Source organism: Betta splendens, chromosome 1, assembly GCF_900634795.4.
Source record: "Betta splendens chromosome 1, fBetSpl5.4, whole genome shotgun sequence".
Taxonomy (NCBI): Eukaryota; Metazoa; Chordata; class Actinopteri; order Anabantiformes; family Osphronemidae; genus Betta; species Betta splendens.
Window position 1 is genome coordinate 18,101,618 of NC_040881.3, and position 23,539 is coordinate 18,125,156.

At 42.8% G+C, this 23,539-nt stretch overlaps 1 protein-coding gene and 1 long non-coding RNA gene across 17 annotated transcripts in view; one reads left to right on the plus strand and one right to left on the minus strand.

Annotated features, from left to right (window-relative positions):
* The window catches only part of LOC114857125 (VPS10 domain-containing receptor SorCS1), a 223,562-nt gene that overhangs the window by 102,762 nt on the left and 97,261 nt on the right, over positions 1–23,539 (plus strand). For all 16 annotated transcript variants that reach the window (XR_008694396.1, XR_005898146.2, XR_005898145.2 and 13 more), the window contains exon 6: positions 9,199–9,263. Coding sequence is in view for 5 of the 16 variants with exons in the window: in XM_029153605.3 (XP_029009438.1) it covers positions 9,199–9,263 (65 nt within the window). In the remaining 11 variants the exon portion in view is untranslated. The remainder of the gene's footprint in view (positions 1–9,198; positions 9,264–23,539) is intronic.
* The window catches only part of LOC129603957 (uncharacterized), a 44,965-nt gene continuing 26,333 nt past the window's right edge, over positions 4,908–23,539 (minus strand). The window contains exons 2-4 of the long non-coding RNA XR_008694407.1: positions 7,037–7,075; positions 6,054–6,155; positions 4,908–5,721 (exon numbers count right to left, since the gene is read on the minus strand). This is a non-coding gene — a long non-coding RNA (uncharacterized LOC129603957). The remainder of the gene's footprint in view (positions 5,722–6,053; positions 6,156–7,036; positions 7,076–23,539) is intronic.

The following is a 23,539-nucleotide window of genomic DNA, read 5'->3' on the forward strand; positions in this document are numbered from 1 at the left end:
TTCATTATTCATGTGTAAAATGAAAATTGAATAACGTCTTTTTTATGCTGTGTTCCGTAAGTCGGTAAAACACATTTGCGATATACTGATTTACTCATTCTCCTTTTCTCCACTTTCAAAACGAAATAAGAAAAAGGGAAACCAGGGGCGGGGCCAGTCGCCGGACTTTCACAATAAAACACCCAAGAGCATTTGAAGCGCAACATTGGCAAATATTTGTAACTCTTGAAGGATTGCGGTCGTGTTTTGATACACAATGAGACCCACATTGTTAACATTAATCAACTAACAATTATTTATTTAGCCCGTCTCAGTGCTGACAACTGTTGATTACGTTACGACACATGGCTTTGCTAAACGAATGACAGGTCAGTCAGCTCGCCACCGTCGGCTCACTTACAGAATCACCTGCCAACAAAGCTAAGTTTTCGGGGCATCCTACTTCATTAGACTACAGCGATATCACGACCTTGTCGAAACCTGATGAGGAAGAATTTAGCGCATCTGCGGTGTTCCGGTGATTTTCAGTTTATGGTGAGACTGAAATCACGTCCTTCTGCTTGGCCGGTTGATGCTCTTATGCCCAGGAAGACTCTCTAATGTTGTGGCGGTCTTTGCAAGTATTCTAAACAGTGATTTATTACAGTTTATTGTGGCTGTTTAGATATGCTCCATCATTGGACTTCCAGTCTCAGAGCCTGCTTTACCTGCGGGAGAAAAACAGCCACTCAACCTGCCTCACAATAACTGAACTCATTCTGAGCCATGACTGCCCTAATGTGCATCGCATCATCTTTGTGAGGCAGATTCTGTGGCAAAGTGTGTGTGATCAGATGATCCGTCACGCAACAAGGTGTTACTGTATGTATAGAGCAGATGAGTGCCTGCACAGGATCTTTTTATTTTCCACCACCTACCTTCGGTATCTGTGTAGTAGTCATCATACCTTAGAGACTGGTTCTACATCAACTGCGCTGCATGGTGAGCTCAGCAATGGATCCGCTGCAGTTTGCCTACCAGCCTGGCATCAGAGTAGAGGACGCCATCATCTTCCTGCTCCATCGTTCCCTGGTCCACTTTGAGAAGCCCAGCAGCACTGTGAGGATTCTTTTCTTTGACTTCTCCAGTGCCTTCAATACCATACAGCCGTCTCTCTTAAGGGACAAATTGGAGTCAGCTGGCGTGGACAGTTACCTGACAGAGTGGATACTGGACTACGTAACAAACCGCCCTCAGTTTGTGAGGCTCCAGGACTGCGTGTCTGACACTCTGACCTGCAGTGTGGGAGCCCCACAGGTGACTGTCCTGGCCCCCTTCCCCTTCACCCTCTACACTGCAGACTATAGACACAACTCATCTGGCTGTGTTCTGCAGAAGTTCTGAGATGACTATGCCATTGTTGGACCTATCACTGACGATGATGATGCAGAGTACAGAGAACTGACACAAAACTTTGTGGACTGGTGTCAGCAGAACCACCTTCTAATCAATGCAGGGAAGACAAAGGAGATGGTGGTGGACATCCAGAGATGTCAGTCTACACCCCCTCCTCCAGTGAACATTCAGGGAATGAACATCCAGAGAGTGGACTGTACCTGGGTGTTCACCTTAACAACAAATTAGACTGGACTAACAACACAGACGCACTGTACAGGAAGTGTCAGAGCAGACTCTACCTACTAAGAAGGCTAAGGTCGTTTGGACTAAAGGGGACACTCCTGAGGACTCTCTTTGACTCTGTGGTGTGATTAGCCATCCTGTACAGTGTGGTCTGCTAGAACGGCAGCATCACAGAGAGGGAGAAGCTGGATAAGGTCATTAAGAAGTCCAACTCTGTCCTGGGCTGCACTCTGGAGTCAGTGAGAGAGGTGGGAAACAGAAGCGTTCTGGCAAAATTCACATCCATGCTGGACCACGAGTCTCACAACTGTAGGACACACTGTCTGCCCTGGAGAGCAGATTCAGTGACAGACTGATCCACCCTCGCTGTGGGAAGAAGAGATTCCGCAGGTTTTTCCTTCCTGCTTCTGTCAGACGTTATAACTAAAAATTATAACATTTCTACCACACTGCCACACACATGCTACATCTCCAGAGCAACTGCACCAGTCACATTAATATCTCACTCACTTTGTTTGGTGCAGTCACCTTACCTCATTGTTATATGTACATGATGTTGATAACCTGTGGAGTTCTAAGTTCTAATTTCTTATAATTATTATTGTGTTACTTCTTCTGTATATATGTCTATATGTGTCTGTGCTGTTGCAACATGGTAATTTCCACATCGTGGGACAATAAAGGTATTCTATCTATCTATCTACCTTGCATTGAACATCTTACGTGCGTGTTCCTATGATAGTAAAGCGGCAGTCCTTTTTTTCACAAAACATTTGTAGTCAGAACTGCCCATATGTTTTTTAACCAATGTTTATTTACCAAGTTTAAATCTGCCAACTCACAACATCTTCAACATCTTCAAGGCTGAACTTTATAGAACATGTAAAATGTAATATTATCTATCAGCATAGAAACATATAAAACAATGGCTTAATTATTTGAAAACAAGTTGCTAAAAGAGCTACAGACTGTTTTCCTCAGATCAGGATGAAAGATGAATCAGAAACAAAAGTGCATCCCGGAACACTGTGGGTTCACCTCAGTCCTATGACCTATATGAGGCAGAGAGACAGTAATCATTGACACGAATGTCCTCTTTTGGCCAAAATCCCTTCCACACCCCAGAAGAACAACAGCATGCCTAGCTATGATTTGGGACTGCATTACAAGAGGTGAACCCACAGTGTTCCAGGATGCACTGTAGCTCTTTTAGCAACTTGTTTTTTTTTTGTTGTTGTAAGATGTTCAATGCAAGGTATGATGACTACTAAACCAATACCGAAGGTAGGTGGTGGAAAATACAAAGATCCTGTGCAGGCACTCATCTGCTCTGTACATACAGTAACACCTTGTTGCGTGACGGATCATCTGATCACACACACTTTGCCACAGAATCTGCCTCACAAAGATGATGCGATGCACATTAGGGCAGTCATGGCTCAGAATGAGTTCAGTTATTGTGAGGCAGGTTGAGTGGCTGTTTTTCTCCCGCAGGTAAAGCAGGCTCTGAGACTGGAAGTCCAATGATGGAGCATATCTAAACAGCCACAATAAACTGTAATAAATCACTGTTTAGAATACTTGCAAAGACCGCCACAACATTAGAGAGTCTTCCTGGGCATAAGAGCATCAACCGGCCAAGCAGAAGGACGTGATTTCAGTCTCACCATAAACTGAAAATCACCGGAACACCGCAGATGCGCTAAATTCTTCCTCATCAGGTTTCGACAAGGTCGTGATATCGCTGTAGTCTAATGAAGCAGGATGCCACGAAAACTTAGCTTTGTTGGCAGGTGATTCTGTAAGTGACCCGACGGTGGCGAGCTGACTGACCTGTCATTCGTTTAGCAAACGCCATGAGTTGTAACATAATCGACAGTTGTCAGCACTTGGTTAAATGCTTGGTTAAATAAATGATTTAAATAAATGATTATTACGTTGATTAATGTTAACAATGTGGGTCTCATTGTGTATCAAAACACGACCGCAATCCTTCAAGAGTTACAAATATTTGTCGATGTTGCGCTTCAGATGCTGTTGGGCGTTTTATTGTGAAAGTCCGGCGACTGGCCCCGCCCCCGGTTTCCCCTTTTCTTATTTTGTTTTCTAAGGGGAGAAAAGGAAAATGAGTAAATCAGTACTGTATATCGCAAATGTGTTTTACCAATTTACGGAACCGAAACACAGCATAAAAAGACGTTAATCAATTTTCATTTTACACATAAATATTGAATTGCACTTCATGCACGGACCGTCTGAGCTGTGCTTGTCACAAAGTGCAGGTTGTAAGGCGAACATTTGAACACATGGAGCTCTTTACGGCAGTTTACTACAACCACTATGGAGCCAGAAAATGTTTTGCATGTGGCATTTCAAATCTCTGCAAAAACATCTGGTGCTGGCTGTATGTGTTATTTTTTCCATCTGTTCAAACACAAACATAAAGCTCACTTTCAGACAAAAACTTGTATATTTGCCACTGAAGAAAAGAAATACAATGAAAATGAATGAAATACAAGTTTAAAAAAGCTATTAAATTCTTCTACCTCTTAAAGGTGTTCTTTGCCTTGCTTTTACTTTTTCAGGTAACATGAATTGAATATTTATAGAAAATGGAAATATGGTTTGAATTAATAGGTTGTCCTGTTCTTTGCTGTGTTTAATCAGGTAGTTCGTCAATACAACCGATAAGTACAATGATTAAAAGCTTTCTAAAAAGATAAAGACAGACCCCCTTCCCCCATATATATATATATATATATATATATATATATATATATATATATATATATATATATATATATATATATATATATATATGCAAACGACCTGTCCAATCATTCCGCCTTTTCTTTCAGTAACCCATCTCTTCTATACACTATATGCTGCCTTTTCTTCTTTACTGATCCACCAGTCTTTGTAATACATATTTAATGCTACAGTGATTATATGCTATTCCATCTGCAGGCCTCCCTGCAGTAGCAAGAAAATCAATGGTTTCCTCTTCTAATTATGTCAGGAAACGTTCCTTCACATTTATCTTGGGCAAAAAGGGGGCTTTTAGGGGGCCTCTGTACCCTGCACAGTAGACTTAAAGGTCTGTACACATGCTTTTTTCCATGCTACATAATGCTAAAGAATTGGACCTTGATGTCTGAATGAGGTGTCTGTAACTTTTCATGCCAAAAAGCTTTGTACAGTAGGTTGTTTTAAGCTCTCGTCCACAACAATCTGTTTTAGGGGTGTGTCACAAGCCAAGTTGATTGTCACACCACTTTCAGGAAGCGCATAGCTGTGACCCACCACAGGGATCATAAGTCATAGTCACTGAACCATTGTAACAGCGAAAATGGCTACCACCATCGGTAGTGGAATTCAACCGGATGTTTCATCCAGAATCTGCAGCTGAATGGGAGGTTGTTGAAAATTACACTTCGACTGGTGCAAGGTATGTCTCAATGGAAATTTCACATTTCATCCAGTTTATTGATTTATATAATTTATATAATATTTGATGAGCTTCTGCTAACGTAACGTTGCCAATAGCCTATGCAGTCTGAACAGAATATTCATAACACAACTACATAAATTTTTGGTAGTATAGCTTGATTGCCAAATCCTCAGTCATGTATGGTTGATGTTGACTGGAGCCAGTATGTTTAAATGTGTATTTATTACATAATGCATTTAATATGCAGTATATCAGACACATTATGGACAATTACACATGCAAATCAGTATCTCAGAATTTCATAAACAATTTCAAAACATTTTACTATTTACAGATTAATCACAGCATAACCTACCTGGGAACTCTGGTTTACAAAGATAGCTTTGGTTCTGAATACATATTAACCCCTTTTCATTTGCTTTTACTAATGTCTATAATATATCAAGTGCTAATATATAACTAATAGAAATGTAGTTATTTCCTTGCATTTTTTTCTTTATAAATTTGACAGTAATATGTCTGTGTGTATTTCAAGTCGTTGCAGGTATCTAGCCTAGAGAAGTTTTGTTAGCTGGTGCTGGGGACTGCTGGGTGAAGAGTCCAAGTTGTCACCCCATCTTCCCCGGTCTTGTAGATAAGGGCAGTGTTTCCTGAGGGACAAGACACCTATGTTGGACTTAGACCACATGTAAAATAACTTTACTGTTTTTGAGTAAAAATGTGTTTTGTTTTTCATTGCAATACCTAAATAAAAGTTGAAATTTTTTAAAACATTTGTCTTTTTTCCCCTTGTAAAAAAAGGGAAATGAAATGTTCAATGTATTATGTACAATAGGTCACAACCTTCTTCAATACACAATACAAGAAAACAGGTAAATGTAGTTGTAACAATTCAAATATAAAATCTAAACAGTCTATACCAATTAAAATTAAAATCTTCTATGTCCTAGAAAATGACCTTACTGTTGGTAAATGTACATACCTTCACTCCTGAGCTGAGTAGCAGATGTCTGTGTGCCAACAGTCTGCAGTGATTTATCTGTTCGACAACCTCCTTGCCTGTGGTTAACTGGGATGTGCCCACCTATAGTACAGAAAAAGACAATGTTACATTTACTGTAAATTGTATTATTGTAGTGGTCCTACAAATATAATGGCTATGTTACACACGCTATAGGTTAACTGACCAAATAAGCAGCACTTATTGTAGAGACGTGACTAATTAGCAACTAAGCTTGGAACACATTTACCATACATGTTAGAATTTGATAGAATAATGACATAACCCCAAATCACAAGCTGAACACATGATGGGGTAATAACAGATATAACCACATTCATCTGCAATGTCTTATTGTAGTGATCACCCAACTGTTAGCTTTGAATGCAAAGGGCTAACGGCACGCTACCAGCTAACGCAACACAAATACAAACAGCAGTCAGTGCAGCTGGCCTTATATAAATATATGCAACCTTGCCACTCCATTCTCTGTATGGCTGCAGTCGTTAGCAGTAACTGTAAGACGGCAGTAGCACGATTAGTTGTCTGTGTAGCTGATAATGGCGAGCTAATGATGTGCCAACTGCTAATGGCCATAGAAATTACAGGAGCAAAGTTAGACCGCTGGGGCATGTACTCACTCTGGTTGTAGCCAACAGCATGTCACAAGCGTGCCCAGCACATGTGTGTAGTTACAGCAACTCACAGCAGCACATTTCATTGGGACAAAAGCTTGACCCACCGCTCACTGCCTGTAGCCGCTCGAAGGCTGATAGGTATTAGCCCCCCCTCAGGTGTGTGTGATTGCAGCAACCCACAGCAGCACATTACAACACATTGACTGGTGTCTGGCTGTAGCTGTTAGCATGTCACTAGCTTTTAGCTTGCCTCACATGTGGGTTAGTACATTTTAAAACAGACAAACTAACATATAAAAACATTATATATATCAAGCATGTACTCACTACAGTGTGTGGATGACGGACTGTAGGAAAAGATTCTTTCTTCAACCAGAGCCGTGAAGTGCACAACACAGACATAATATCATTTAGTGATTTTAATAAAAGACAGGTCGCACAGGCAATGGTCGGTACATAGTAGCTCTGGCAGCTTTTTACAGGCAGGGTTCAGGCAAATGATGGTTAAAAACACTCCAGGCTTGACAGAATCCATGTGCAGAGTTCAGGGAACAGACAAGGAAGAGCCAGAACAAAAACAAAGATTAGTACATGAGAAAGCTTACTGGTAATGATAATGCTGGAATGCAGGGTCATATACACAAACAATCTGGCAACTAGAATAGGTAAGTGCTGATGCTTAAATGCAGGGACAAATGACAAAGTGATTGCAGCTGGTGAAACACATGACTGGGAGTTAAGCTTAACAGAAACTAAAACAAACAGGGGGCTACAAAGGAATTAACAAAATAACAGGAACAGAACTGAACAAGGCTAAAATGCTGGATTTGTGGCAGTGTCTTCCTTTCCAGCTGAGAGTTTAAACTCTTTTACTCTAAAAGTATAATTTTTAATTGTTCTTAGCAGTTAGTAGCTTTAGTAGATTTGTTTTCTTTCTTTTTACAAATAAAATCTATTATTATTATTCTACCTCTACTAGTTTGCCATCAGATAGTTCTTGTTCATGCACTCTTCCCAGCCAATTTTGTCGTCCCAACCTGCCAGTTTTTTGGTGTCTTTGGACTTCATGAATTGAAGCGAAATTGAGTTCAATTCGATTAAATTCATATAGTGCTAAATCACAACAGTTATCTCAAGTTATCTCAAGGCACTTTCCAAGCAAGCCTTTAATTGTAATTCATTAAAATTTCATAGCAACAGTGGAGAGAAAAAACTCCCTCTCTAACTATGAAGAAACCTCCAGCAGAACCAGGCTGAATGTGGGTGGCCAACTGCCTCGACTGGTTGGGGTGAGGGGATAGAGAGAGAGAGAAGCACAGCAACAACAACAAGCAAAAACAGAGCACAGGCAGGATAAGGCAGCACAACAGTACAGTTCAATGTGATGTAAAACATGCTGTGTATTGGCAAACATTACTATACAAGGAGCTGTTTTAGGATTGACAAAATCATGTTAGCCTGACACTATTACTGTAGGTGCTTTGCCTTTAGATTGTGGGAGATTTCCATGCAGAGACCTCGAAAATGTGCAAACTCCATGCAGAAAGTCACCTGAGTAAACCTCAAACTGTCACTTACTATAATTCCCCCACCACGATCACAGGGTTGTTAGGTAAGGCTTCTACGACCCTTCTCTCACTTGTATTTTCTGTCATAAATGTGGTAATTGTTATCTTACAACAGTCTTTTAAAATATCTTATAAAGTTAGATGAAAAATTAAAAAAAATTTAATTAGTATTACTATACAGGGGCATACTTTTGTGTAGTGTCTATCTTGTTTCTCCAGTGTACATCTCATTTATTTTTCCGCATTTTTTACTACATTATTGCATATACTTTGTTGCTCTACTTGTGCGTTAGTGTCTGGACTCGACACATTTTTGTGTGTGTACAGTAAATAGGGTTGTGGTGCTTTCCAAAACAACAACAGCTATGTAAAAGGAATAAAATGGTTCTTTAGCTTCTCCATCAGTGACATCATTGCTCTGTTATGCTTCTACCGTTTAGTGTATACAGTACAGTAAAATACAGTGAAGAGTGCTCAGAGCTTTACACTAGAGAAACAAAACAGCTACTTCACAAGAGAATGCCCCACATTCATAACCACTCTCTAATCTAAATTCCTTTGTTTACCAATAGAGTATTTTTTTGGCAAATGTTGAGTTAAAATTAAATTAAAGGTCCCCAGTTAACAACACATAACAAAAAAGTAACAAAACATTTTAACCTAGAAGAAGGAAGTCCAGATGCCATATAAGTCAATTTTTAGACTTGTTTTTCATTTTATCCAAAACTGCCATCAACAAGGACAAAGACCACACAATATCTGCAAGCCCGTTCTTATATTTACCATACTGTCACACATAAATTGTGTGTGACTTTGCAGAATGCAATTTTTTTAAATCAAACAGCAGCTACAGTACAGGGTAGGTGGCCTCTATTGAGGATCAATGGTGATGTTCCTGAAGCACATTTGTCTGCCTTTCAGGTCAAAAATGGGCTTGGACAAAGAGCCAGGCTTAATTCACCTGGAAACCAGCATCTCTGAAGGACGTGAGTAATTGAATTCCTACTTCAGTACTTTGTTTTCTGGCATCTTTGTACTGTATCGTGGGTGTTAGAGTAAAGAGGAATTGAGAGTTGTTTGAACACATCTGCTTAAGAGAAAGCAGGAACAGCTGAGTCTTGGGGACACACAATGACAACGGAGACAAAAGTAATGAATCTATTTTTAACAGCAAGTAATTTAGTTTAGTAGATCCTCTACCACGTATTATTGTCAGTTGATTTATGTATGTGGTGTTCTAATTCATTTGTCAATTAGTCAATTAGTCTTTTTTAATGCACATAAATAGCTATACAGTGAGGTAATGTTATAACGTTTTACCTACAAGACTATTGTACACACACACACACACACACACACACACACACACACACACACACACACACACACACACACACACACAGTCGTGTTTCACATGTACAGTACATGGGGACTTACCATTGACATAATGACTTCCCTAGCCTCTTACCCTAACTGTGTCCAACAAAATCAGAATCATAACCTTGGCCTTCTGACCTGTCAACAACAATAATAATGATATATCAAACTGACAGTCTAACTAATAAACTTAAAGAATCCCATCACAACAAATTCAATGTCACCAACCTAATTGGCTATGAGGACATACTCTGGGACTTGATCACCCCAGGGGGCCACCTTAGGTGAAGGTGTCTAATGATAAAAGGCCGAAACACCTAATGACGCTAAGGTACACTACTGATGATATGCCTTTCCAATTTACTGAACTACTTCACCCAATTTACCAAAACAAACTAGACAAGTCAAACCCAATATGAATGGTTAACCACACTGAATCAGAGACTCTATATGCTGAAGCCTAAAACCAAGGATCTTTGACTAATCTCCACCTGAGCTCCTTCCCAAACCTCTCCATCGTGTCCACATGCCTAAACCTAAAACCAGGAACCTCCATTTACAGCTAACCTCCACCTGTGTCAGAACCACAGAGATAATGGACCCACATGCACAGCGTCAGACAATGTTGTAGTTTAAATGGAGACAGGCATTACTGGTACAATCGTGGTCAATTCAGGCAGGGTCATACACAAGGGAGCTTCAGCGACAGTACAAAGGGAGCAGGCAGGTTCGGATCCAAAAACAGGCGAGGTTGTCAACAGGTAAGCGTGGCAGAGGTACAGATAAGGATCAGGCGGTCTCAGGTCAAAACACTCAGGTACATTACCAGGTTTTCTCAGCAAAGGTACAGGCAAGATGCAGGCAGGAATCAGGAGTAACAAGGTTCAGAAACAAGATCAGGATCAAGGTAAGCTAATACGGCAATGCTGGAAAGTGTATAGTACACGCGACAATCTGGTAACTGGCTAGTGTGAGATCTTGAGCTTATATACTGGAGCTGAATACTGATTACTGTCAGGTGTGCATGATGAGAACCGATGATGGCAGGAGAACAGCTGTGGTGTGAGACGAAGCAGGAAGTCCTTTCAAAATAAAACAGGAAATCTGACAGACTGTGACAACCTGAGCTTCTTTCTAATCCTAACCATGGTGTCTATTTGCCTAAACCTTTAAACCCATTAAACCTAGAGACCAACTCCAGAACCAACTCTGATCTGGTCTCTCTCCTACCCCAACAACCTCAGGTCATATTTCACCAAAAACCTAGTCACAATTACAACCCAACCCATATCTTCTTCTAAACTCAACCAATACAGGAACTAGTCTGAAACATGGAAGAGCATGTGTACATTTATATGTACCTCTATTACTCTTGCAAAGTGACTCAAGTATCAGGGAACATGAGTGACATGCATCGGCCCGTGCATTGCCACTGGCTCTCCACACCAAACTGCCTAGTCCACGGACAAAAGCGGGGAGAGTCATCTGTGTCTATTTCAATACTCCTAACCATCACAAATAAGGCAGGTGTCTAACCTTTGCTCTAATCTGAACCAAAACTCAATTTTTAACTCAGCCCTAAAATCACATTTCGATGACATCAAAAAAGCCTTCGGACTGATGGGGACCAAGCGTCCCCATGTTGTCACAATGTCTTCACCTTGATAGCAAGGTCCAGATGATCAACACCTATGCCCTCCTGGTCATCAGGCACCCTGCTGGCATAATGCTGTAACATGGCCAAAAGAGGAGATTAAAGCCAAGACAAGACAAGGAAGCTTCTTACATTGCATGTTGGGTTTTATCGCAAATCCAGACTTCCGAGACTATGCAGTAAGTGGGAGGAAAGAGGCAGAGAATAAATGAACATCAAAGCCACCATCCGAATGAAAGAACTAAGCTCCATGAATATACCAGGAAGATGGCCCCAACAGATGTCGTGCTTAGTGAATACCTCGGGCAGCATAAACGAGAGGACGAAGGGAAGAAGAAGGAGGAACCCTCGTGGAAGGACAAACCCCTGCATGGTATGCACCACCAGCAGATAGAAGAAGTTGCTGATATGGACAAATCCTACCAGTGGCTGGATAAAGCTGGACTGAAAGACAGCACAGACACATTGATCTTTGCAGCACATAAGCAGGCTCTGAGTACTAGATCAATAAAGGCTGGGATATCATACCAGCCAAGATCCCTGTTGCAGGCTGTGCAAAGATGCCCCTGAAACAATACAGCACATAACGGTGAGATGTAAGACGCTAGCAGGCAAGGCTTGCATGGAACACCATAGCCAAGTGGCTGGTGTACAGGAACATCTTTGTTGAGTACAGGCTGGAAGTCCCAAAGCCTAAATGGGACACACCTCCAAATGTGGTTGACAATCATTGAGCTAAGATCCAGTAGGACTTTCAGATACAGACTAGCTGGTAATGACCAACCAACCCGACATAGTAGTGGTGGACAAACAAGAGAACAAGGCTGTAGTGATAGATGCAGCAATCCTAGGTGATAGCAACATCAGTAAAAAGGAGTACGAAAAGATCAACAAGTACCAAGGGCTGAAAGAAGAAATAAAGAAGATGTGGAGTGTGAGCTCACAAGTGGTACCCGTGGTGATAGGAACACTAGGCTGGGAGCTACCACACCAGTTGCAGGCTGTGCAAAGATGCCCCTGAAACAATCCAGCACATAACAGTGAGATGTAAGATGCTAGCAGGCAAGGCATACATGGAACACCATAAACAAGTGGCCAGCATAGTTTACAGGAACATCTGTGCTGAGTACAGGCCGGAAGTCCCCAAGTCAAAATTGGACACACTTCCAGATGTGGTTGAGAATCATCGAGCTAAGATCCTGTAGCAATCCACGTCTGGACTGAGTTAACCTGACCTACATGTGAACTTAACTCCCTCCTTTGAAGAGCCCCTACGTCCCTTTCAGTCCCCAGAGATAAGGGACCCTGAATCTTTCTCCACAACAGGAGACTAGCTTCTATCACCACAGGCACCAATTGACGCCAACATCTCAAAGGTCCATATCAAAGAACCATGAGTCCACTTTGTTGATCTACCTGTAAATCCCTCAGGATTCTACCTCTGTTTATCATGCCAAAAGGAGAGGCTGTCACATTTATCACCAAGAAGCTGTCTCTCCCAGAACTGGGACCACCAGCCATAAAATGTGGAATGTGCTCATCAAAGAGAACGAGAGACTTCATTTGGACACAGGTTCTGGTTCAGATGCACCAGAACTTTCAACTTCCATGAAACTGATGTCATCGTATTCTGTGGACAAAATGTTTTCGTTTGATATTAGATTGGTTTCTGTGTGATGTTCAATGCCTGATCTACAGATTTGCCAGGAAATTCCTAAAGTTACAAAGGGACTTCAACTCATCACCCTGCTTTCCTTTGTGTGTAGGCACAAAGTTGAAATAGAGAGACTCACCTTCTTTACTTCTTTTAATCTGTGCAACATACACATGGACTATTTCCACCAGCTACAATTCGGTATCCTCATTATTGTATCACATTTTTAAGTGTTACAATTGTTTAATTAGTAATGTCCAGATTAGGTCATTTATAATTAGATTTTGCTTGCATTTATTATTCTTGCATGTTTTAGTGTTTACTGGGTGTTACATAAGACAAGACCAGGCATCATGAATAACATTTAATTTGTTACAGCATTTGTAAGGGACCACATATAAGACCTTAATATTCTATGCATTTAATATTGCTTTTTAACCATTCTGACTTCTCTGCTTATTTGAGTGTCAAAGTGATCATTACATGTTTATTGTGTTATGGTGTGATGGAACTTTGAGCTTGATGAAAAGAGAAGAGCTTAGTTATCCTAGATTTAGGAGCGATCCAAATCAAATAGTTTAATTCCTGATCTAAAAGAGATGGAACTCTTCACCACTGGCTGAAGTCATTTCTCCGCCCTGCAGTGACCACTGCCCCAGGGGTATTTAAACCAGTGACACCGTGAAACGTAAGCAGTAAAGAGGAGGAGACGCGATGCTGTGAGAGAACGCGAGACTCTGCGAGAACAGCACGAGAAATTCAACAAGGCGGCGCGACACCGGTAGTAAACAACAGCGCGACAAACTATCCGCCAATTTAAATAAATAACTACCTTATTTTACGGAAAATAATCAACCACCCTACCATTCTGGATAACACCGAAGAAAGTTTCGAGTATATCGACGAGTGCTTCGAGCGTCTGGTAATGGGGAAAAAGGAGACGGCTCCCAACAAGCGTTCCCGTCCGTCTGACTCACCTGAGTCACCTGGAGCTAGCTCGGCGGATAAAAACATCACGGACATCCTGGAGTCAATCGAGAAAAAAATATCAAGCTTCGACGCACGTCTGGCGCTAGTGGAACTCCTCCACAAAGAGTTTATGGCCCTCCGCGACTCCCTGGAATTTAGCCAGCAGCAGGTGATTTCTCTCGCCACCGAGAACGAGGCCCTGAAAGGAACGGTGCAGTCCCTGACGGAGGATGTGGCTCAGCTAGCGGCCGAAAATAAAAAAATAAAAGAAGGTATCATCGATCTGCAGGCCCGCAGCATGAGGGACAACCTGGTGTTCTCAGGGATTCCAGAACAGGCAGAGGAAAACACTGAAACCACAATTAAAAACTTCATTAAACAACAGATGAAGATTCCAGCGGAAGTTGTCGACAAGATGGCGTTCCACCGTTCGCATAGACTTGGAGGAAGACGACCGGATGGCCAGCGCCCTCGACCCATCGTTGCCAAGTTTCATGACTTTAAGCAGAAGGAACTGGTTAAGAGCCGGGGCAGACAGCTGAAGGGAACCGACTACAGCGTCAACGACCAGTTTCCCAAGGAGATCCTCGACTGCCGCCGCCGACTGTTCCCCATCCGTAAGAGGTTCATGGCAGAAGGCTGCAGGGCTGTCATCAGCGTCGACAAACTGTACGTCAACGGAGAGCTCTACCGGGACCGGGAAGCAACTCCGTGGCTCTACTAGCAGGTGGTATGTAAAAACAATGGTTTAATGTATAAGGTTTGTTAAAAAAATAATAGATGCAACGCAACTATGTGTTATAACTTTACATCCAGTATTCAAACTCGTTCTCTCGCAGATGTTTCATGTAAATGTTTATTGTCATTCTAATGTCACTCACTCACTCACTTTGCAAAGCGCTCACCATACGTAATCACTCACTTTCCTTTCACTTTAATTTTCCTTCCCTTTACTCTTTTTCCTTCACCTACTTTCACTCCACACTGTCTACATCCTTTTCTCTATTCTTCTTCCACGTAGTCAGCCAGCTATGTAGCCCTCCAGCAGCCAAAGTCTGTCACACTACATACACACAAGACTAGTGATCCACAGCAGTCAGGTAAGATATGACACCACTGAAGATTGTCACTTGGAATGTACGTGGAATCAATAAGAAGGAGAAACGATTTAAAATATTTAACCATTTGAAAACCCTACAAGCAGACATTGTTTTACTACAGGAAACTCATATTCCCAAAATTATAAATTACACTCTGGCATCAGCAGAGTTCCCACATGCTTACTTAGCCGGTTACAATTCTAAACAAAGAGGGGTCGCCATCCTGATAAATAAAAAGATTAACTTTACGCATAACGATACCATTGTAGATCCAGAAGGGAGATATATAATCATTAATATCTTGATAGAAAACATTGAATATTGCATAGCTAATGTGTATGGCCCTAATGCTGACGACCCCTCTTTCTTTCACAGCTTCTTCACATCACTGTCTGCTCACTCTGGTTCCAAACTTATAGTAGGAGGGGACTTTAATTTAGTATTTAACCCAGAGTTGGACAGGCTAAGCAAAGCTGTGAGCAACAGGAACTGGCAATCAGTACAGACCTTAAAACAGTACATGGATGACTTTGGTCTCTGTGACACATGGTGTTCTCTTCATCCTACATCCAGGGAATATACCTTTTTCTCACCAGTTCACCACTCTCACTCCCGTATAGATTATATTTTAGTAAATAACTCAGTCTTACAAGATGTCTCTGACACCAATATTCACTCTATCACAATCAGTGATCATGCACCAATGTCCATTTCGTTGATTAAGACAGCCACGCCATCAACCAGGAATTGGAGGTTTAATACATCATTACTCAATGATCAAGACTTCATCAGTTATGTCAGGAGAGAATGGAAAACCTTTATAGAAATCAACGATACACCGGAAATCTCACCCTGTGTTCTTTGGGAGACTGGGAAGGCAGTTATGCGCGGTAGAATTATTTCATATTCATCACACAAGAAAAAAAAGGACATGTTACTTGAATTAGAATTAGAGCAAAAAATAAAATCTCTAGAGATTAAATATGCAGCCTCTCCAACCAATGATGTCCTAGAAGACCTAAAGAATCTAAAGCTGAAATTAAATAATATAATTGATTGCAAAACTCAGTTTCAGATAGACCAATTACGCTGGGAGAACTTTGACCATGCTAATAAATGTGGTAAATTTCTAGCTAACCAATTAAAAAATAATAAAGAGAAACAAATCATCCATTCAATAACTAATAAGGAAGGCAACATTACTCGTGATCCCCATGAAATAAATGATACCTTTAAAAACTTTTACCAAGAGTTATATACGTCCCAAATAGATCCACCCACCTCAGCCATAGAGGCGTTTCTGAATAAACTAGAACTGCCAAAGCTAAATGAAGAACAATCTACAACTCTAGACTCATTGTTATCTTTGGCAGAACTACATGAAGCTCTGCAGGAGATGCCCAATAAAAAAGCTCCAGGACCAGATGGATTCCCAACTGAATTTTATAAAGAGTTCTGGTCCATGCTGGCACCCAGCTTTTACAAAATGTTAGCTGAAATTAAACAACAACATTCATTACCCACAAATATGAATTCTGCCTTCATAAGCCTGCTCCAAAAACCAGGAAAAGACCCTACACTCCCATCGAGTTACAGACCAATTTCACTAATAAATGTAGATCTAAAAATAGTGTGTAAAGCACTTGCTAGAAGAATAGAAAAAATCACTCCATATATAATTCACTCTGATCAAACAGGCTTCATTAAAGGTAGACAAGTCAACAAACAACATGAACAGATTAATCAATTTAATGGATTATGTCACCACCCATAAACTAGAGTCAGCCATCGTCTCCTTAGATGCAGAAAAAGCTTTCGATAGAGTAAACTGGAAGTTTCTTTTAGCCACTCTGCACAAATTCGGCATTGGGGAAACATTCATAGACTGGATCCAAATATTATACAACTCAGCAAACGCTGCAGTCAGAACAAACAACCAGATCTCACCAAGGTTTAATCTGCATAGAGGGACAAGACAGGGCTGCCCACTGTCCCCATCACTATTTGCAATATTTATTGAACCTCTAGCCGCAGCAATAAGACAGCATGAAGGAATTACTGGAATATCGACCAAATCAGTAAATCATAAAATAAGTTTATATGCTGACGATGTGTTACTGTTTCTCCTGGAGCCACAGACGTCTCTTCCTACAACTATCAGCCTCATAGATGAATTCTCAGGACTTTCAGAGTACTCTATTAACTGGACCAAATCCATAGTGCTACCACTTAACCTTAAGGTGACTAACATCTCCTCTACCACACTCCATTCAGGGAACATTAAATACTTGGGCATTGAATTGTCGTCTAGGCTATCAGAGCTTATTGATCTAAACTACAATCCATTATTAAAACAAATAGAAGCCAACCTCAAAAGATGGCAGTCCTTACCCATTTCACTTATGGGAAGAATTGCCACCATAAAAATGATGATCCTGCCAAAAATTAATTACATATTTTCAATGATTCCAACTCAGCCAGCCCAGGCGTGGTTTAAGACATTAGACTCCTACATCTCACAGTTTTTGTGGAAAACCAAGCCACCACAAATTAGTTTAAAAACTCTTCAAAAACCCAGACACTGCGGCGGCCTAGAACTACCTAACTTCCACCACTATTTTCTTGCCAATAGACTGAACCATGTCCACAAATGGATAAAACCCATGCCAGCAGACTCCTCCTGGATAGACATTGAACAAACATTTTGTGAAAATATTAAAGTTGCAGATCTGCCCTTTATCAGCACCAAAATCAAACATCATAGTTGTTACCAGAACATTAGCATAAAAGCATCTCTGCAAGCCTGGTGGGGGTTTCTTAAAATTAATGGGTCTTCGCTTAGTCTTTGCCAAAACACACCTCTCTGGAACAATCCAGACATCATACAAAACAAAAAGGCAATACACTTTCCAACTTGGCATATCAAAGGGATAACACATCTGAAACATGTTTTCACAAGAGACAAGTTTACCTCTTTTGAAGAACTAGTGTCTCACTAGTGCCAATTTCTTAGAATACCAACAACTAAAGTCAATACTTAATGCAAAAAGTAAGAATACTGCCATCCACATGCAACCACCACCAGTAATAGAGCGATTTATTGATATATCAGGGAAAAGGACAGTATCCAAAGTCTATATCTTAATTTCCAATGTAGACCAGACAGTGAGCCTTCCGATCTCTAAATGGGAAGCTGATCTCAATATCACCACTAATTACACGTTCTGGAATAACATATGTTCTAATTTATTCAGAATGACAAAAAATACAAATTTACAACTAATACAATACAAAATTCTTCATAGAACTCACTATACAGGACAAAGGATGTTCCAAATGGGTCTCACAAACTCAAATATTTGCTCTCACTGTACAGATAACACAGCAGATAGATTCCTACATGCATTCTGGTCATGTTCACCTGTGCAGCAATTTTGGCAAAGAGTATGTGAACACCTGTCAACCCAGTTAAGCTGTCCAATCCCAGCAGCCCCTGCACTTTGTCTTCTACGAGATCTAAGTGGGCTTGATCTAGAGACAAACTCATCACACACACTTCTTTCTGCCCTCTGTGTCGCAAAGAAAATCATCCTCATGAACTGGAAAACTAAAAAAAAATTAAGCATTACTCAATACCTGAACAGCTTGTTAGATTATACCACCTTAGAAACATTGTCTGCTTCATCAAATCAATGACCAAAACTATACTCTGATTGATTCCATTTCCAGGTAAGGATGCGTGGGGCTCGGGTGCTGCGTCATGTCTGGCACAGTGGTGGGGGGGGTGACTAGTGGTTGGTGGTGCCTGCCTGCCTAAGGAACCGGGACAACGGGTTGGTGGACTCTGGGCTGGCCGCATGGGTCCCCTGCGGCGGGGGTGTGGTGGCTGCTGAGACCGGCGGCCCTGTGCCGGGGTGGGACCATTTTGAGGGTTGGCGTGTGCCTGTCTCCGGGGAGCCGGAGGCGGGCCTCCCTGCCGGTGTGCGGGGGCGGACCTGGGGGTGGAGACCTGGGTGACCTGCATCCGGGGGACTCCCTCTGGGGGTGCCTGCCTGTGCCCGGAGGGATGTCTCTCCCCTGGGGCGCTGCCCCTGCTCGGGTGGGGCGCTGCCTGCCCTAGCGGTCCGACGCCCTCTGGTAACTGCTCGGGCCTGTTGCAGGGGGGGTTGGCGGACTACTCAGGCTAGAACCTTCATTGGGCCCTGGGCGGAGGCTGGCCCTCAATGCACAACCGCAGAGTATGTGTGTGGGTTTGAGTGTCACACTACACGGGGCGAGCATGGGCATACTTGAGCGAGAGAATGGGTAAGTGTAAAAGAAGGGTGAGGATGGCTCTGGCTGTGCTGCGTGTGGCGCCTGGGCAGTAGTACTGCGGTCCCTGGGTCTCGGCTGTCCCTTCCTGGCTGGGGGTTGTGGGGGGTGGTGGGATGGGTAGCAGAGCCAGTCGGGAACCTGGCTCTGCGGACCCTGGCGCTCTGCTTCCCAACTACATTTCTCCGCATTCGTCCACTTAGGTCTGCAAGGGGCGTCCTGCTGATGGAGGGACCGGGGATACTGGGAAGTGGTTCTGTCCCTTCCAAGTGGGATGCTCTGCAGTTTTAATTGCATTAGTCATACACACTTGTCCAGGAATCTGGGGGCTCCTTCCGGGGGGGCCAGTAGACGGAGCCTTCCCATTGATGGCTCTGTCTGCTGGACCCCCCGGAGAATTGGGTATCTCCCAAAGTTCCTCATACTTAGCTACATACACATACATTTAGGGCCGGGGGTGGGCTCTTTCACTGGGGCCTGGGGCTCAGGCCAGTTGTGGCCTCGGCCACTGGCCCTGATGGAGAGATCACCACCCAGTTTTAACTGCAAAAAGACATTTAGGGCGAGGGGGGGGCACTGTCCGGGGGACACACCGTCAGCCAGCGGTTGTGCTCCTTGAGGTGTCACCCACCTTCAGTGCACTTTAGTTCCACACACTCACGTCCAAGCTGGGTTGCAGGGTTCTGGGGGACCTTTTTCTGCTGCCCTCTGCCTCCCCCGGGTTGGGGGGGTTGGTCGGGGCTCGGGAGGAGCTGCGGTCCCTGCCTGGGGCCACATGGACGGCAGGCCGGAGACCTACCCTCCCCACGAATGTGATCAAGCGAATGGTGTGGGTGCGAGAATATATCTGAGAGCGCATTGGTTCACGTATGATTGACTAGTTTGTTGTGAGAGAGTCTATGGTGTGTGTGTGTTGATGTGATGATGTGTGTTGCACATGTGGGTGGGTGTATGCGTCTGTGTTTGTGTGAGTTGGTATGCGTGTGGTGCGGTTGAAGTGTGGGGGGTCCGGTTTTTCGCCCGGGGTACGAAGATCGTCTGCCTGGGTGGTCTCTTTTCTGCTGACCCCACCAATTGCGGGCCTTGTGCTGCAGGCCGCTGTAGCGCCAGGGGATGAGGTCGGGCCGATGGGGTAGGCCCCGCTCCGCCCATGTGGGGGTGGTGGACTGGGGGCGGGCCCAACTCTGGGCGCGGGGGCATCTTCTGGCGGGCTCCCTACGGACCGAGGGTCCTCGGGCTTTACTCTTTCAGGCCGACCCTCCCGCCGGGGGGAGTGTTTGCCCCTGGTTCTCAAAGGGCGGACAGCGTTGACCCCCGGTGGCCCACTCTGGCCTCGGGTGCTGTCTCTGTGGCTGCTGCAGCTCTGCCTGGGGGGCTCTGTGTGGGCGGCTTGGGTCGCAACACCTGCCCTCCTGGAACTGAAGGTGTGTGGGCTCTCTGGCTGCTGGGATTCCTTCCTCTGCTTGCTGGATGGGCGTAGTGGCGGAGCCCCTCACATCACCCTGGCTTCCACAAGTGGCATTGTTCATGCACCAACGTCTGCCTCACCCTTTGGGTGAATAATGTTAAGCTACAGCCTTACTAACCTTGTAGTGGGACACTTTCCAAATCCAACTGTAAGTATTATTGATACTTATCACTACCAATATGAATAATGTGTGAATATGGAATTTGTGGTGTTGTATGTCATGACTTTTATTAAGTAGTATGGGATATGTATAATAATGCACATATGTATGTATATTGTATGTATATGTTTGAATTAGTATGTGCACATACCTTAGCACTATTATTGGTATTAGTATTAATCTCCAAGGTAAACCACAGTACAAAAATTGTTTAGTTATGAATGTGTTAGCCTAAGGTACATCCATGCTTCTTATTTATTTATTTATTTATTTTTGCTCCGATTGTTTACTTAACAGATTTGCTTGGTTTCAGCAGCTGGTTGCACCAACGATTTTTGTAACGTTAGAAAGTCATCAAGAAACTCTGCGAAACTGAAACTATTACAACCAGTCCTTAATTGACTCGCTATTTGTGATCGAACCAATTAAATTAGATTTCAGCCCGTTTGCTTTTTGGGCTAGTTTAAGTAGCGCTGACGCTTGGAAACACCTTGGAAAGTCCAGCCTGGCTGACTGTTACTTCGCTGAACCCGAGCCGTTATCATCAATCGCGGGCGACGATTCCTGGCCCAGAGGCCGTGGCACCTGGACCAGAGAGGGCACGCCTGCTCAACCAACCGGTAACGGGAGACGCTGCACAGCGGCTACAGCTCCAAACTAAGGCAAGACAAACATCTCTAATCCTCTGAGAATTCTGGTGTTTCTCAAAGCGCTAAAATTGAACATTCCAAATTGATTAGTTATCCTTAGATTTGAATTAGTTAGAGACAAATACTCTTTTCTCTTGATCAAAGCCATCACACACTCAGGTCTTGACCATTCTTTGGGTTTCACTCATTGATTCATTCACTGTTCATCATCTCATTCTGATCGTTCTCTCATTTTCTATTCTGTTTATTTGAATATTTCCATATTATGTTATTCATATATCCAGTAGTGTTAGATTAATAAAACGTTAAAAGGAATCTGGTTTTGTGTGCATTGTTCTTCAGATTTAAACAGAGGTCACTGAACCGCGACAAGAATTCACGGCATAAGAGGCTGATTTGGTTTTATCACAAGAAAGTGGTTATTGTTGTTCATGAGTGGTAACTCATTGAATTGATATCTGGCGTTGACTAGATTAATACAAGCGTGGTTTCAGCTTTAAAACAAACCTGGTGCCCCAACTTCGAGGTATATTAATGTTTTGCATTAATATCAAACTATTAATAATTTGAATCCGCTACAATCCAGTGGGACTTCCACATACAGACCGATTTGATTTAGATCTTGACTTTGACTGGGCCATTTTAACACATGAATATGTTTCATTTTAAATGATTCCATTGTAGCCTTGGCTTTATGTTTAGGGTTGTTGTCCTGCTGGAAGGTGAATCTCTTCCCCAGTCTTAAGTGTTTTGCAGACTCTAACAGGTTTTCCTCCAAGATTTTCCTGGATCATCCATCTTTCCATCAACTCTTACCAGATTCCCTGTCCCTGTTGAAGAGAAGCAGCCCCAGAGCATGATGTTGCCACAACCATGTTTGAATGTGTGTATAATGTGTTCAGAGCAGGGGTGTGCATGGGGGGCGAGGGGCTTGAGCCTGTTTGCCCTCACAGTCCAAAGTGCCCTTAGAGAAGGCAAATTATTTGTTTGGTCTCGTCTGACCAAACAAATTTTTAACAATGGCTTTATTCTTGCCACTCCTACATAAGTGGCTTGATATTGGTAGAGCGTTGGTTTGGGGAGCGGGGGTTCCAAGGTTCAGACCCCCATCAGAGCACCAAGTGTGTCCTTGAGTAAGGCACTTTGCACTAGCTCCCATTATCACATACAATGTATGTGATAATACCAATAAAGGCTTCTATAAAGCCCATATTTGTGCAGTGCATGGCTAATAGTAATAGATCCCCCCCACCTGAGCTGTAGATCTCTGAAGTTCCTTCAGAGTCACCATGGGTCTCACGGCTGTATCTCTGATCAGAGTTCTCCTTGTTCGGTCTGTTAGTTTTAGTGGACGACCATGTCTCGTTAGGTTTGCAGTTGTGCTATCTTTGCAGATGATGTACTGTGGTCTGTGAGAGGTTCAAAGTCTAAATCATTTTGTTGCCTAACCCTGCTTTAAATTTCGCCCCAACTTTATCTCTGACCTGTCTGGTGTGTTCCTTGGACTTCATGATGCTGTTTGCTACCTAATATTCTCCTAACAGCACCATATAGGCTGTCACAGAACAGCTGTATTTGTGATGGGATTAAATTATAAACAGGTGGACTCTATTCAGCCATTAGGTCAAAATTAAATTAGTCAGCAACCATCAGGCAACTTCTGCTGGCAATTGGATGCACTCAGAGAAAAGGGGGGCTGAATACTTAGTATTAATTAGTAAGGCAAGTACTAAAAAGCCATAAACAACTACACCGTGCCAGTGAGCAGATACCCTGCGGGAATAATAAGGTGGCCAAAGGAAGAGATACAGACCACAGATGTTAAGACACGAAAGCTCCTCACCCTGCATGGAGGTTTCCATCCCAAATCCAGCACCCTGAGACTATACGCTAGCCGCAAGGAAGGAGGCCGAGGACTA